The 17,246-nt window shown below is 35.6% G+C and overlaps 1 protein-coding gene across 2 annotated transcripts in view; it reads right to left on the bottom strand.

Annotated features, from left to right (window-relative positions):
* LOC107747937 (interactor protein for cytohesin exchange factors 1) overlaps positions 1–14,922 on the bottom strand; it is an 18,258-nt gene extending 3,336 nt beyond the window's left edge. The window contains exons 1-10 of one of the 2 annotated variants that reach the window (XM_016562550.1): positions 14,636–14,922; positions 14,379–14,453; positions 11,298–11,334; positions 10,866–11,035; positions 9,478–9,551; positions 7,827–7,898; positions 6,533–6,594; positions 6,299–6,393; positions 5,273–5,444; positions 3,330–3,511 (exon numbers count right to left, since the gene is read on the bottom strand). In XM_016562550.1, the coding sequence (XP_016418036.1) occupies positions 3,330–3,511; positions 5,273–5,444; positions 6,299–6,393; positions 6,533–6,594; positions 7,827–7,898; positions 9,478–9,551; positions 10,866–11,035; positions 11,298–11,334; positions 14,379–14,453; positions 14,636–14,698 (1,002 nt within the window). In that variant the 5' untranslated portion in view covers positions 14,699–14,922. The remainder of the gene's footprint in view (positions 1–3,329; positions 3,512–5,272; positions 5,445–6,298; positions 6,394–6,532; positions 6,595–7,826; positions 7,899–9,477; positions 9,552–10,865; positions 11,036–11,297; positions 11,335–14,378; positions 14,454–14,635) is intronic. The other variant, XM_016562548.1, reaches the window with a different exon arrangement.
* Between the last annotated feature and the right edge of the window lie 2,324 nt (positions 14,923–17,246).

Below are 17,246 nucleotides of genomic sequence, written 5' to 3'. Positions count from 1 at the left end.
CCACCAAATGTTTCGGTAGTGACAATTCTATGGGATAACACCCCAAAAAATCACTACCGAAACTCCACCAAATGTTTCGGTAGTGAAATTCTATGGGATTACACCCCAAAAAAAAATCACTACCGAAACTCCCCCAAATGTTTCGGTAGTGACAATTCTATGGGATAACACCCCAAAAAATCACTACCGAAACTCCACCAAATGTTTCGGTAGTGACAATTCTATGGGATTACACCCCAAAAAAAATCACTACCGAAACTCCCCCAAATGTTTCGGTAGTGACAATTCTATGGGATTACACCCCAAAAAAAATCACTACCGAAACTCCCCCAAATGTTTCGGTAGTGACAATTCTATGGGATTACACCCCAAAAAAATCACTACCGAAACTCCACCAAATATTTCGGTAGTGACAATTCTATGGGATAACACCCCAAAAAAATCACTACCGAAACTCCACCAAATGTTTCGGTAGTGACAATTTTAGATACTTTTGAACCTAGCTCAAAGATGCTAATCAGCACATGGTTAGCTAGCCCATTTCTGAACAGTGGTATACATATAAAAATTAAATATGGAATAACTCCCAAAAAAGTGTGCTTAATTGCATAAAAAAAGGTATCGGTAGTGACGTTCCTTATAGTTACACACAGACTTTTCTGACTTTTGAACACATTTATCTGAAAATGATAAGACCTATCTACTTACACCTTGTAGCTATGAGAGAGGGACACAGGAATATTTCCTGATCATAAATTTATGGGTTTATTTAAAATTAGTCTCGGCCAATAGACTAAAACATACACTGTTTCGTTAATGACATTACAAACTTTCATAATTTACAAAGAAAATATAAAAAAATTTTTTTTACTTTAATTTTTAAAAGAATCAAAAAGATACTTTTAAAAACAACAATAGGAAAAAAAAAATACAAAAGTTATTTCAATATTTGTATTTGTTGAAATTTAGGGGTTAGGGTTCGGGACAGCCACCTCCCAATTGAAATTACCAAATAAATGATGATTTTATATATATTAAGCTTACTAATATTTTAAATATTATTGCTGGTTTCAATAGATAATAGAAGGATCTTAATAAACATCAAAGATCTGAATACTTGCTTTGATGCTTTTTAAATGTGTTTTTCAGTTGTGGGAAAGCAGTTTGCACCAATTCTGTAGAATGGCCCATATACTAAAAAAAAAAAAAATCAAGTCAATCACCCTACCACCAAAATTGATTTGACCCGTTATAAATGTAATGCTGTGGCTCTTGCCTGTGATGAGACACACCTGTTTTGTTCCTAGCTGGTTTTAGCTCCTGGTTGGGCTTTTGTATGAACATATGCAGGCAGCAGTAAGAAAACAAGTTTATGTTCCTGAATCAAGACAACGGCCTGGAAAACTACATGTTCATCACGTTACCTCATACCTCCTATCTCAGTCTCCTTGTGCAGGAGTTACCGGGTTTAGAGGCTCAACCGCATTATGTAAGCATGACAACAAAGCTGAAAGTTGTAAGTATAACTAAAGTGTTTATTTAAAGTGTATATTTATAGATAAAAATGAGCATTTAAGCATTTAATAAGCATTTATCAGACTAGTCTCATGTCATGTCACATAATTAATGGGCTTTGTAAAGTATTGACACTGGAAGAGAACACAACTTAAGATCTATGTTCAGAAATAATTAAATAATTGCCTCATCCCGAGTCTCTTTATATATATATATATATATATATATATAAAAAATGTAGTCTGATGAGTCACAATGCACTGGAGAGATTCTGTCTGATCTAACGCTTCCTAGAACACAAACATCCCCCTCACCTCTGAATTATAAATACCACCTGCCTCCACCTAAACACCGTACATAGTGCAAAGCAGATCATTTGGGTGAGTCAGTGTAGTTTCCCTTGATATCACAGCACAGACCACAGATACTATTCTACTTTAAAGCACTAGAGAGGAAGTCAAATATCTTAAACGGTTAGACAAAACTGCACTAACAAGAAGAGGACAAAACTTGCACCAAAATAAATCACACGCTATCCAACTACACATCATGATTGTTTGTGTAGGGTTTACTGTAGTTACAGTGACACGTTTTATGACAAATGTTCTAGCTCCAAATCAGGCGAAATCTATTAGACTTAGTGCTCAGAACTCAGTTTTATAGTGCATTTGGAAAATGTTTCCTCCTATTTCTCAACATAATGTTCTGCAATACACTACCAGTCAAAAGTCTTTGAACAGTAACATTTTAATGTTTTTAAAGAAGTCTCTTCTGCTCACCAAGCCTGCATTTGATCCAAAATACAGCAAAAAATTTTACTATTTAAAATAACTGCTTTCTATTTGAATACATTTTAAAATGTAATTTATTTCTGTGATCAAAGCTGAATTTTCAGCATCATTACTCCAGTCTTCAGTGTCACATGATCCTTCAGAAATTCTAATATGCTGCTTTGCCATTCAGGAAACATTTATTATTATTATATTATTATTATTAATCAATATTTAAAACAGTTGAGTACATCTTTTCAGGATTCTTTATCAGATCAATGCAGTTCTTCTGAACTTTCTATTCATCAAAGAAACCTGAAAAAAAAATAAAAAAAATAAAATAAAAAAAATTCTACTCAGCTGTTTTCAGCATAATAATAATAAATGTCTTCCGAGCAGCAAATCATAATATTAGAAAGGTTTCTGAAGGATCATGTGACTGGAGTAATGATGCTAAAAATTCAGCTTTGAAATCACAGAAATAAATTACATTTTAAAATATATTCAAATAGAAAACAGTTATTTTAAATAGTACAAATATTTCAAAATTTTACTGTTATTGCTGTACTTTGGCAGGCTTGATAATAAATGCAGGCTTGGTGAGCAGAAGAGGCTTCTTTAAAAAACTTTGGTTTAATAAAAGGTACACTACACAAACACCAGTTTCTACAAAATTCAGATATTTCAGCAGTTTACATAAAACTATATTCACAAAACAGGCCTGACATTTGACAAATAAACTGAAATTTGTTTCCTTCATTACTTTTACTATATTTTAATTTATGCAGAATTTTATTTTTGAATAAATAAATACATCTGGATAAGCGTTACTGTTAACTAAAACAAGAACTAATGAAGTTAATAAAAAAGTACCTTTAACTGAAATAAAATATTTAAAAAATATATTAAAATTAAAATCTAGAATCTACAGAATTTTTGCCATTTGCATGTTCCCTGTAGATTAATTAGTATTTAGAGTAACCCTTTCAGGACTCAAACAGGCCACTTCTAACCTATGAATGGACACACCAATGTCAAACTCACCTTTAAAGTGCTGTTTAAAGCTCGAATCAGGTGCAGTTTCTCATTAACGCTCTCATTTTTGCAGCGTCTGATGAAGGAGGACCTGAAGTCACGTTTGGTGGTCGGCTGCAGGGCTCCTGTGGGGGACAGACTCACCTGCTTGAGGTGAAGATACAGCATCTCCATCTCATCAGACGGGGGGCCTGCTCAAACAACAACACAAGAGTATTTGGTTACGAACCAGTTTGAAGAGAATGTAATAATCGCTTACGAACATGATTACCACACTTATTGAGCAATCCATTTCCATGAATTTTCCAGAAGTTTGCAATAACTGGGTAAGAATTTTTTTAAATAATTTTATAGAGACAAAAAGCAATATCTAGTATAATTCAGAAGTTTAAATCTCCTCATTTGTGTTAAGAATATTCTAGTAAAAATTAGGGGTGTGAATCTTCACTGGTATCACGATTCGATTACGATTATTATGTCAACGATTTGATTCAATTCAATATCATGATGCGTCGCATTCTCAATTTTCAGTTACATTAGTCCACTCATACAGTTCACTTGAAGGAGTGAATGAAAACGAGTGAGTGAATTCGGACACTGAGTGCACTGGAAGGACTGCCGCTTTAGCATAGCTTGCTTGCCGTTTAATAATCATTTGAATCTCAAACTCTGTCACGGAAATTATGTATAAACCATAGTTAAACAATTTAAGTCAATTTACAATGAATTTGTTACGGTGTTGTATAGCGTTGTAAAATGAATGAATGGATGATTCAGCTGCGGGCGCCATCTTCTGGCGAGACGCGGGAATTCATTTGGCACGCGACTCTCACAGTGCATTGGTTGAGTGTACATCGGTTGTACACACATTTTTGCGGTGCACTGTGAGATTGAATGAGTGCACTCGAGAACGTCCACTATGGTTTCGGACACAGCCTAAGTTTCAAGTATACCTAGTAAGACCTTGATTAGCTAGGTCAGGTGTGTTTAGTTATGGTTGGAGCTAAACTCTGCAGGACATTAGCTATGTTTCCATCCAAAGATTCGAATTAAATGTATGCGCAAAACTGGAATATCGCATAAAACATTTGCGAATAAAGCACCGTTTCCATCCAACGAGTCAAAGAGAACAAAATCGTCACTTCCTGGTAAACTGGCACTAAATATCACTAAGAAAACTAGGAGAAGCCACATTTTCATTTCAGAAGCATAATTTTCATATATGATAAATTACTTGCACCTCAGAGCGAGCAGACGAAACACAATAAATGCAGTCAGTGGATGCCAGCTGTTTGGGAACGCAGTCGTGTAAGACCATTATAAAGACATACTTTTGACGACAGACTTTACTCAGGCTTTTCAGAATGACCATAACAACATATAGATGCTGTGAATGAGATGAGTTCGTCGAGTTAGTGAAATTATCCCGTCTCATAGCACAAAGTCACATGACTTTTTTAATGCGCATGGTGGAATTTATTTGGTAAATGCGTTTCCATCGCAGTTTATGCGCATTTTTTCTTATCGGATAAAGAGTTTATCCTACTCAAATATGCGCATACGTTTTTATGTGCATTTTTAGAATTCATGCGCATCTTGGCGTTTCCATCCAGTGTTTTTTTTATACGATATTCCAAAATGCGCATAAAAATAGGTGGATGGAAACAACAGGACCGAGTCTGGTGACCCCGATTTAAAGTTTTGGGTGAATGGACTTTCAATGGAGGAAAAGAAATCTCACAGGTTTCATTAAAAATATCTGCATTTTTGTTTCCAAGATGAATGAAAGACTTATGGGTGTAGAATGAAATGAGCATGAGTAGCACGATGACAGTTTGCATTTAGGGTGAACTATCCCTTTAAAACGAAACAAAAAAAAAAGGTTTTATTTCAGACTCCTGCCATGCAGTGCTCACGTAAGGATAAAAGATCTCATTCCAGCGTTCACTTACAGTCATTTCCTTTGAATTCCTGTATTTTGTGGATGGGGTCTTCCTCCGAGCTGATCTCCTGCCACGACTCACTGTCTGCACTCTGAGTCGAGGTGCGTTTACACACCGGAGAAACCAGCGGGAATGAGTCCTGACATGGAGAGGAGGAGGAGCGGGGAGGCGGGAGACAGCCCTGAAACATTCACACACAAATACATTTAAAAATATAACGCGCGTTAAATATCGCATGCGATTTATCGTGCAGCCCTAACATCAATCTATCAAAATCTCAAATAAATTCAGTAAAAAAATAAAAATAAAATAAATAAAATTATACAGAGATACCCATTAACAATAGGTTTAGTGTTTTCTTATGCATCGATTCTTAGGAATGTGAATTGCATTTCTGTTTCATTTGTGTTTTTCTCTTAAACTTTGTTCAGTTGCTGGTTTACACTACTGTTTATAGGGGTCAGTAAAATTTTTTTATTTTGAAAGAAATTTCTAATGCTCACCAAGGCTGCATTTATGTGAACAAAAAATACAGTAAACAAAAAATAATACTGTGAAATATTGCAATATAAAATAAAAAAACTAAATTTTAAGATTTTAACATTTCCATTTTATAACATATTTATTCCTGTGATGGTAAAGCTGAATTTTCAGTGTCAATTCTCCAGTCTTCAGTGTCACATGATCATTCATGCTGATTTGCTGCGCAATAAACCTTTCTTATCATCACTGCTGAACGCAGTTGTGCTGCTTGATATTTTTGTGGAAACCATGATACATTTCTACCCCCAAACATTTACATGGTTGTGTATGTAGAAATGAGTAAGACACATATATCTGGCCACTGCATTTTTTTGTTGTAGCCGTTTTATTTTTTTTTCAAACCAAGCAGTCAAACTATTGTGTGACTCATTTCACCAGGCATTAATAGCACATATAATCCACAATGAATAGAAGAGTTAAATGCTGACTTTAAGCACTTATGGTTATGGGTCTGTTTAAATTAGCATGTCCGGACTGAGTGTGGTTACTCACATGCAGAGAGCCAGGAGTCAGCTGATCCATGTACTCTGCACACATCTCAGCTGTGTCTGCTTCATCCTCATCATCACTCTCCTCACTGTAGCACTCTATATTCACACAATCAATACCAGAATAATGCAGCTATTAAAGTGTCAGGTGTGGCTTTGGTCAAACACATCAAGTAGACTGAAATAGACGCTCGGTATTAACCGGGTGTCTGTAAGTGTTTGTGGTGTGAATCTTTACCTCCATCTGTTGAGTCTGTGGGCTCAGGTTCATTTGAAGCCTGGGTGAGTTTAGCCAGCCATCTAGGTTAAAAAGAACATTAATTACAATTAATCTACTCATCAGACCTGTGGAATAATTGTAATGGATCATTATGCGTGTTCTCTGCCCACACAGTTTAATAGCAGCACACCCACAGCTTTCTCTCAATGTTTTTTTCCACTCATAGGTTTATTTCTGTATGTTTCAATAAACCTTTACAGGAATGGTTTACAAAAAAAGAGATTTCTGTCGGTTGTTCCAAAACCATTTGACTTTTTGATTCCATGAAACAAAAATGAGATATTTTGAAGAATCTCGGGGCTGCTCTTTTCCATACAAAAAAAAACAACAACTTTGTAGTAAACATACGTCAAGCACCATTACAGTATTGTAAAAAGTGGTCCATATGAAGGTATTCTGAAGCCATACAACAGCTTTGCTAGGAAGAGTCCAACTGAAATTTAAGCCATTCACTATAAATGTGTAGCTCGCTCACACCATAGATAACTCCGCTATGTTTAATATAGACATTTTTGAGGCTAATTTTACAACTGAAGTGTTCATACGATTGGAAATGTACGGTATACAGAATTTTACACACATGTACACATTATAATAAGAAATACAGTTTAAAATGTATTTCATTTGGCATCCACAGAGCAGTTATTGGTTATATCTGGCAAAAAAAATTGCAAAGTTTGGATCCTGTTGCTAATTATTGCAAATTAATATCTTTGTATTTTTTGTTAGAAGGCTCCCATACATTTGTTTTATATTTAACATTTTTGCTTTACTTTTTTTTTTTTTTTTTTTTTTAATTTTTTAATTTTTTTTTTTTTTTAAAATTTTTTTTTTTTTTTTTTTTTTTTTTTTTTTTTTGTGTGAACTACTCTATTAAATAAAATATTCATAAAATAGTTGCAATGGAGCACAGAACTTTTTGGACACTTTTTCTACCAGTAAAGCTTAGTTAAGAAATCCAAACTGTATTTTTAGTACTGGAGTTCTGCAAAACCCTATATTTTTATCAAACATGCTCAACTGCATGATGTGCTGCAGACAGCTTCGGTCACAGCGAGGTGTCAAAGCAGCCCGCCACACTGCAATGCAAACATGTCACATTGGGCCAAAAACCAGACCCACAAGCTTCACATGTATGCGTAAGTGCTACATGACTAAAAAGGTAGTTTTTTTTTTTCATAAGTGAAGCAAGCAAGCACTTTATCTCTGACCACATTTACAAACACAAGAAATTGTGTCTGTTCACACTCACTTGTTCATGTCTTTCATGTTCTCAGCTGCAAAGTAGAGTGTCAGCATTTGGAGGTGGCTTGCTTTCATTGCACTGGAAAATAAGAATGAAGTGAACGCAAATTAAAACATACACAACTCCAGCAGTTCTCAGAGACAGTATCTTTGTGGATGTGTGGTTACATGACGTAGTGGAAGTATTACACAAAACCGAAAACATGTTCGACACCAAGGTTTGCCTCCCGTCTTATCTACATCCAATCTTAGTTCTCAAAGTAAAACACAGTTACTGTATGTCTTTTAAGAAGGAAGTCTGTTAAAAACACAGTAGCTCAGACCACATGCTTAGAGCAGGCAGTTTCCTGTGTTCTGAGCGCGCTTTAAGAGGGGTATAGATGACACACTTCCAGTGTGAAAAAAAAAAATCTGATTTACAGCCTGATAACTCGCACTAGATCTTCAAAATGCATCAGTCTAAAAACAAATCCATAGCCATTTTACATTCTCTTCAGAAAATATATGAGAACTACATATTGCACAATCTGTTGTGGGTTGTTGCCTAGTGTGTTAAAGGTGCTGTACGTAATTTTTTGACTGTACTTAAGGCATTAAAATACAATAATATGTTCGCAGATATTTAGGAAACATGCTCAGTTCACATACTTGTTTCTCTGAAAAACAATGCGACAGCCAGTTATTCAACTTTTGAAATGTGTGTTCCGTGTCGGAATGTCTGTTTTTGTTTTGGTCTGTGTGATTCAGCCCACTGCCAGTTTATCTAATAGTATTTTGACACCCCGGGTTGCCAATTGGTGGGAAACACAGCCATGGAAGCCAGTAAACGAACAGAGTCAGAGATCGCAGAGCCTACCAGAGGCATATTAAAATTAACTCATTAACTTACAGTGTAAGGCTCGTCGAATGTCAATTGTTCCTGTTGCACATCCTCAATCTGGCAACCCACATAAGCATTGAATTTGAGGAGGAGGGGGCGGGAGAAACAACTCTCCAATATTTTGAATTTGGACTGCAATATCCATTTCAAGTGCTAGCTGTCAATATTAAACACTGCACCTTTAAGTGTGTTCCTATTACGGTGCTGTTGGTGTTGCTGTGCAAGTAAAAAAAAATGTCTTGGTAATCTTTAATCCAAATATGAAAAATTTGATTCCTCTCTGGAATGGCATTCCTTGTTATGCGGTAGCTAGGATGTTCCGAGTAGTTTCCAGGGCTTTTCTATGCTGTCACTAGTGTAGTTTGGCTGGTTGCCATTCAGTTCTTAAGGTTCTCTGAGTGTTTAGTGCATTTCTATGGCTTTCTGGGTCTCTATGTATCTAGGTCAATTCTAGGTGGTTTCTGAGGCATGGTTTTGAGAGACCATTGTGAGTGTGTTCTGGGTGGTTGGCAAGATGTTGCTAGGATGTCCTGGGGTTTTGCAATGATGTTCTGTGTGGATCCCAAGGAGTTTTTATGAATTTGTGTGGGCGTTGCATATAATTGCTGTATGTTACCAAGTATGAGCAACATTTATAGCCATGCTTGCTTTAACATCCAGCATGCAGTAATTTCAGAAAAAATAGACATAAGACCACATGTTGCAAATAGGCAAGTCTGTTTTTTTTTTTTTACCACAAGCAGCCAAAAATCTCTCTAAATAAGGAAGATGAACTCACAACTTCTTCTTGCATTCGGTAGCCTGTTCTATGGTGAAGTCTCTCAGGTTGATGTAGCCTTCGGCTTTCTCTGCCTGAAAAGCAACAGAAAGAACTTGTCTCTGGAAAAAGACTACCCATTTAAGTTTGAGTTTAGTTTTGAACAAACTCTGGTGGATTGGTTTTTAGCAGTGTTCGTTGCCATGATACAGGACTTACGGTGCACAACTAACCAGGGCTGTGATACCCAAAAGCATTGTAAGACTTAATACATTGTAGAAATCACTGGCACCAATAATCTCTACAATCTACTTAAAGGGATAGTTCACACAAAAAGTAAACATTTTGTAATTTTCTCACCCTCAAGTTGTTCCAAACCAATACAAGTTTCTTTCTTCTGTGGAACAAGAAGATATTTTGAAGAATGTGGGTAACCAAACAGTTGGTCCCCATTGATTTCCATAGCATGGAATAATTACTATGGAAAGCAATGGGGACCAACTGTTTGGTTACCCACATTCTTCAAAATATCTTCTTGTTCCACAGAAGAAAGAAACTCAGGTTTGGAACAACTTGAGGGTGAGAAAATGATGACAGAACTTCATTTGTGGGTGAACTATCCCTTTAAGATATCTATGCTTTCATGAAATTTAGCTGTGATTTGAAGCAGGGGTTTTTTTTCTGGATATGAGATCACAAACTGAAAATGGACCAATTAGCTGTGAGCAAAGTGACGCTTCTCTGACACAATAAAGTCACTTCCTTTATCTCTCTTGCTCCAAATTAATCAGTACAAGAATTTTAGAGACAAATTTTTTCGATTTTGCCAATTAATTATTATATTTATTTTATATAAATTATATATTACCATATTTATATTATATTTATAAAGCATGCTTAATGAGCATATATAAGAAATTATAATATGACAATTAAAAATTATTACTTTAGCTAATAATTATTTCATAATATTAATTAGCTTTTAACTTAAATTACTATAAATATATATATAAATAAATGCTTTAGTCAATATAAAAAGTTTTTAAAATGACTAATCTTACATGTTTTGGTTGAGCACTTTAAAAAGTAAATAATTTATTAACTTGATGTTTCGCTTGCACTGACAGCCAGATATTTTGTTCTGAATTTTGTGGGAGCAGCAATGGTTCTTATAGGCTTGGTAAATGCGTTTAAACTTTTCATATTTTTTCATAATCTCTTAAGAAAAGTGAATTGCGAATCAAACTGCTCATGAGATTGAGCGAGAGCTGTGACTCGGCTATCGAAATGTAGAGTTTGTTCGACTTATCTAGAAGCCTGTTGCACAAAACAACAAATGAACTCTCAAGATACGTTCACATTTTCCATAGCGAGGGCACATATTATCAGGGGAAAACCACGTAACTTACCATGTCCGACGTGTACCAGTAGAGTGAACATTTCTTGAGCACAAACCAAAACTTCTTCCACCTCCAGCCCAAGAGCCCTTTGCTCTCCTTCCTTTTGTACAACCAGCCCTGACAGTCGCCCTGGCCCAGGTCTTTCACCGAGACCCTTCTGCGGCTCATCACACCATCTCCTATCACAAGCAAACACATGCAAATGAGGCGCCATCAGTCCTCAGCAGTGCCGTTCTCACTTGGTTCTTAACAGTACTTTGAAACATCAATAGCAAAGATAATAGCATCACGTCTGCATGATGCAATCAACAGGGTCAAGATTACACTAACACTAGTTCTTTGTACATTGTGTACTTGATCATTTTACTCTAATAAAACATCTATAACTTGTCTTAACAATAAAAGTCTATGTTAGAAACACTTTTTTTTTTTTCGGCTTACCTTGAGACTTCTCCGCGGCAAAGTCTTGAAGAGGGTACTGAAAGCGCAAGGAAAGAGAAAACAGAAATGCTGTAAATTACGCAGTGAACTCAGCCATCAGCGCCCACAGCTCAGAGAGTTAATAACACAGCTGCCTCTAAAGAGAGCCTTCACTTCCCCGAACCGCCAGTGAGAGAGTTCAAGTACATGTACACACTTATACTGATATCCTCCCTCTCACTGTTTCAAAACACTCACATACAATGCTACATAGCCACGTACATTAAATAAGGACTCCCCACAGACTGACGATGGTTTTGAAGCTACAGTAATTGGATAGTTGATATGACGTGTAAAGCAGTGTGACATGCTATTCGTCATATTCCAAAACATTTGTTTCCCTCTAGACAGATCCCCAGTAAAGACCTTGTCTCAGACGGCCACCGGGACAAGACCACAGGAGCCAGTTGAGTCCTCTGCACAATGTGACTTTGCTGCAGCCTGGAACTGAACTGCTGGTTTTGTCTGGCCAGAGGAGAACTGGCCCCCCGACTGAGCCTGGTTTCTCCCAATGTTTTTTCTCCATTCTGTCACCGATGGAGTTTCGGTTCCTTGCCGCTGTCGCCTCTGGCTTGCTTAGTTGGGGACACTTCATTTCCAGCGATATCGTTGACTTGATTGCACAGATACTATTTCAACTGAACTGAGCTGGATGATGACATCACTGAATTCAATGATGAACTGCCTTTAACTGAAAATTGAGTGTTTACTATTGTAATTTTGCATTATTGACACACTATTTTCCTAATTAATGCTGTACAGTTGCTTTGACACAATCTGTATTGTTAAAAGCGCTATATAAATAAAGGTGACTTGACTTGACTCTAATTCTTGGTTAGATATTATAGATTTAAATTTCATGAGTTCATATTCATGGAGAGGCTACATGGAATATTCAGACTTTTAAAAATTCATGTCACATCATAGGATTTTAAGTCAACTGCAGAAAGGGGAAAGAAAGGTGAAAAACTTAACCAGTAACCACGCTTAAAAACACACTTTCCCACAAACATTTATAAAAATGTCATCTTTTTTTTTTTTTTCATATACATTAATCTCTCAAAAGGTGGAGTTTCTATTTCAAAAACTGGCATTATAGATCTTCTTGTGAATGATTCATCCACGATTGAGTGTCTTTAAAAAAAATAAAATTAAAAAAAAAGTTTTTTTTTTTTTATCTCAGTTTTTTATTCAAAATGTCATTACTGGATCTTCCAGTGAAAACAACAGACGCATGCAATCATTAAAGGGATAGTTCACCTCTCACGAGCCGCAGGGTGTAATTTGGATTTGTCTGTGCATGTTTTTTTTACTCTCAAAGATTTTGTTACCATTGCCATGCATTATACGACTGATAGACTGCAACGGCTGGAGTTAAAAATCATCATTTGTGTTCTACTGAAGAAACAAAGTCACCTACATCTTGGATGCCTTGGTAAGCAGATAAACATCAATTTTTCATTTTGGGGTGAACTATCCCTTTAAGTACCAGTTTTTGCGAGCTTGTGTTCATCTGCCTCCATTTTTTTATCAAATTCAATCAACAAAGCCATTGAACAACCGAATGATGGAACAAAGTCCCTGTCCTACAGATTTTATTATTTTTTTTAATAATCCATTGCTCTCAAAAGTACGTCATAATACGAAAGAAACAACATTATTTCATGACAGTTTGCAACCATTTTACATTATGGCAAATTACAGTTTTTTTTAACTGCTTACACAAAATCTTTACTGGTCACACAATTTCTGAAACCAGAACCACACACCAAATCTGCAAAACCACACACTAATTCTCGGCCTTTGACTCCGTTTTCAATTTCATAAAACTCGTTTTGTAAAACACAACACACAATTCTCTATGTAACACAAAAATCTAACAGGAATTAATATTATGGCAAATGTGTTTGCAAATGTTTGCTTTTGAGATGCGTTTATGTTATTTTGAATGCAGTGCTTCATTTTGCAAGAGATGCGAGGCATTTTGTGTTTTGTGTGTGCGGTTCTTGGATTTGTGTGTAAAGTTTTGACAAAAAGAGGCAAAGTTTTGAAAATGTGTGTAAGCAGCTGGGAAAAAAAAACTGTAGTGGCTTATTCGCATGAATCTAATTTATTCATTTTCATACTATTTGAACTTTTATGTTTCTGTTATATCTACAATTCACACTGTACAAATTCATACAAAATTGGCATCTCATAAAAAACTTTACATTTCCCTGTGAGATCAGGTTGGAAGAAAAGATCAGTCATGATCTATACTTCGGTTTCATCAGCTTTAAGGTTAGCCGCTGATAATGGTTCTGACCTTTGATATTCTGAAGTTGTTATTCCACCTAGTGTCAGTTTTAAAATCATATACCCTTGCTGATTTATAAATGATCTTTTTGAGGAAATGTTTATTTTAATTCAGTTCCAAACAGAAGTCGAGATAGCCCAAACCCTAAATAAGTATATAATATAAATAAATCTGCTTAGTTTACTTAACTACGTTTCGCTCAGTGGAAGTTTCTAAAAGAAGGTTGTCAAATTTAAACAGAATTTGTATAGACAGGCAATTAACACAAATAAAAATTCTGTCGAGTATTATGTGAACAACATCTGGAACTGGTAGCAGCTCAATGTCTAGTTAATAGGAAGTGGTTTATGATTACGATGCAAAAAGCAGAGTAAAAAAGTGATCATATCAGTTCTGAAAACACTGAATGTAGAGAAAACATCTGCTAAACTTACAGCAACGATTACATTAAAATACAATGTTATGGAAGTCGGTAAAAGAACATGATGAGTGGCTGAACAACGATTTCAAATGTATTTTAACATTATTTACAGCTACTTTTGATCTTATAATTGAGACACTGAGATTTTTTTAGCTACTTGACTGATTCAGTTTGAAGTATTTGTTTGAACTGTTTGACAGAAATGCGGTTTGTTTATATGGTTAGAAAACAATTATGTCCTCAAAAAAGAAAGGATAAATAATTCGCACAAAAGTAAGTTTGTGACACGAGTCAAAACAACAACAGGAATGAAGCGAACACTTACTGACTCTGTTCGGCTCATCTGATTCACCTCTGCCGCCTTCAGATAGGAGAACAATATAAAGATGTCCTCTACCAACTGAACAAAGAAAAACAAGTCAGTCTATGAATAATAATAAAGACGGAGAAATTTATTTGATTGTTTGTTTGAAGTATCTTTGACTGACAACCATTTGTTACAGTTATAAGCGACTGATAACCAAACGTATGCACTTTTTCTCAATTTCTTTATGTTATTATGTGTATTTTTCATTTACATACCTGTAACCAGCATGTGAAAACCTGCAGGTGTTTCATTCCTCGGAAAATCCCCCTCGCAGACATCGCAGACCGTGTGTTTGTGAAGCGCCTCTGGACGCTCGCGGGAGCCTCTAATAACGCCTTTCATTTGCATAATTGATTTAATCACGCACGTCTCTTCATCACGCCTTTTGTATTTAACTTCATGGCATTATAATAAGACCCTTTTCTTTCATTATATTCAAGTGTAATCTGATGGTTTGCGTGAAAGAAGGACTTGGGAAAGAAAGCTGCTTGTGTGTTGTTGTTGTCAGATAAAATCCCCTGCGCTTCAGTTACCGACCGCTGCGCGGCACTGTTGCATTGCACAGAAGATGATCTTACATTTAGTCATTTAGCAGAAAATTAAAAAAAAAAAGAAAATTTATCTTAAAAACTTTCTTCGACATGCTATGCTTTGGGATGATTATATAATCTCCTTTTATAATTAAATTATTCGGATGATATGATACACAAGTAGAAAATAAAGGCCCTAGAAAGGCAATTAGCATAACACAGGTACTAAAAATGGGCGGGACTTTGTAGCCTGGCTATTGCCTCTAATTGGTCAGGTATGATGGTTTGAAAAAAAGTTTGTTTTTTCTCTCAAATTGAAACAGCTCGTTTGTGATAACTAATAAATAACCAAATAATGAATTAAGAAAAAAAAAATGTGGAACGCTTTTATTTATATTTTAGGTATACAATTTGGGAATGAATAAATTTAAACATTTAGCCTGCACTTATTATTATTATTATTTTGTTATGCAAGGGCCAGTTGTTCAAAAAAATTTAATCTGGATCAGAATGATCTGGATCTGGAAATCCCATGTTTTGCTATCCAGGATCAAGTAACCATTTTACTTTTGTGCCGGTTTTTCGAAGCAAAAATTGGATTGGATCATCCTGATCCAGATACACACTTTTTCAGATTTTAAATTAAAATATCATATTTTTGTTTGATATTGACAGTTGTTTGAGGATTTGGGGATATATTACATGTTACAAATATTGTATTTTTTGGACCAGTTTTAAAGTTTTATTACATTTTTGTTCCTGAAATCCACCCTTCTGCTGGGATCAGAATAATCCCGTTTTTTTTTCTTTAATCAAAGTATCCCAATCTTACTAAAACGTTTTGAACAACACAAATTGAGGATTTAATCCAGATCAAAACCAAGATTGGATTTTGTGATCTAATCCGAATTCAGAATCTTTTTTTTCTTCTTTTGAACAACCCATTTTTAAGATTTGATCCAATCCGATGGCCAAAATCCGATCAGATTACTTTTGAACAACTGGCCCCAAATCTCTCCAATAAATCAGATTTTTTTATTGGCTTTCTTATCCGCGAGCGCCCTCTGGAGGAAGACAATAAAATACCAGATAGACCAATGCATTTGCCCCGCACAAGAATCCATGGTATGAGAGGATTTTTCCATTTAGCATTCTTTATTAATAGTGTTTGACAACATAATCGAGTATCAAGCAGTATCCTATCTTGCTCAAAACTAATGACTTGCTCTAGTGTTACAGTAGGTGGTTTTAAGACCACCCACTTGTTTATAACAGTTTGTTTGCATCTGAAGCTGTTGAAATGATTCAAGCATGAGTAAAACTCACAACAGAAGACCATTTATATGATTTAAGACAGTCAGTAATTTGCACACTGAAATGTGAGTTAGTAAATAATAAAAAAATATATATTTCAGACTTTATTATTGTGCTACTGTAGCACAATAAAATCTTTCACACTATGATATGGCAAAATGTACTCACTCGGCTCTGTGTCATTGAGAATTGAATTAATTTTTATTTCATTTCCTGAATTTGAAGTGAGGTAGTAAATGCCATGCAGAATTGTAATTTGAATATATACTTAAGGAAGCAGAATTAAAATGGAATAAATAGAATAACTTATGAAGGTGTAGTAGTCTATTTAATAAAAATATTAAACAAAAAAAATAAAGTATAGCTTACACAGTATCCTTCAAAAGTTTGGGGGGTCTTTAAAAGTGTAATTTTGTGAAACACTGCCATTTAAAGGGGTCATATGATGCGATTTCAAGTTTTCCCTTCTCTTTGGAGTGTTACAAGCTGGTTGTGCATAGATAAGATCCCTGAAGTTGCAAAGACTAAAGTCTCAAAACCAAAGAGATATTCTTTATCAAAGTTAAGACTCTGCCACGCCCCCCTAAAACGGCTCGTTCTAACACGCCCCCACATATCTACCTCACTATGTGGAAATATTAGCACAATGCGGCCCAAATGTGCACGCAAAGAAAGAAAGGGGTGGTTTCAGTAACCGCAGTTAGTGATGAAGCAGCATGTCAGGGAGACGCTGTGTGTTTCCAGGCGAAAGCAAAAGCACTTTATTTGGCCTGCCGAAAGTAGATGCATTTAGGAATCTTTAAAATTACTTACAACAGAACAGCAATGCATTTTATGGACGACCGTTTCGTGAACCTAGGAGAGGAGGTAATTCTGACTTTGCTATGACAATCTGGCGCTTCTGAATCAGCTACTGTTTTGTTATTAGTTTAAGTATTTGCTATTGACTGTTCAAATGCGGAGTTTTGCGCATCGTGTGAGT

The sequence above is a fragment of the Sinocyclocheilus rhinocerous genome, unplaced genomic scaffold, assembly GCF_001515625.1.
Source record: "Sinocyclocheilus rhinocerous isolate Xijiao unplaced genomic scaffold, SAMN03320098_v1.1 scaffold769, whole genome shotgun sequence".
Taxonomy (NCBI): Eukaryota; Metazoa; Chordata; class Actinopteri; order Cypriniformes; family Cyprinidae; genus Sinocyclocheilus; species Sinocyclocheilus rhinocerous.
The sequence above is the reverse complement of the archived record's forward strand: the minus strand, read 5'-3'. Positions and strand labels throughout refer to the sequence as shown.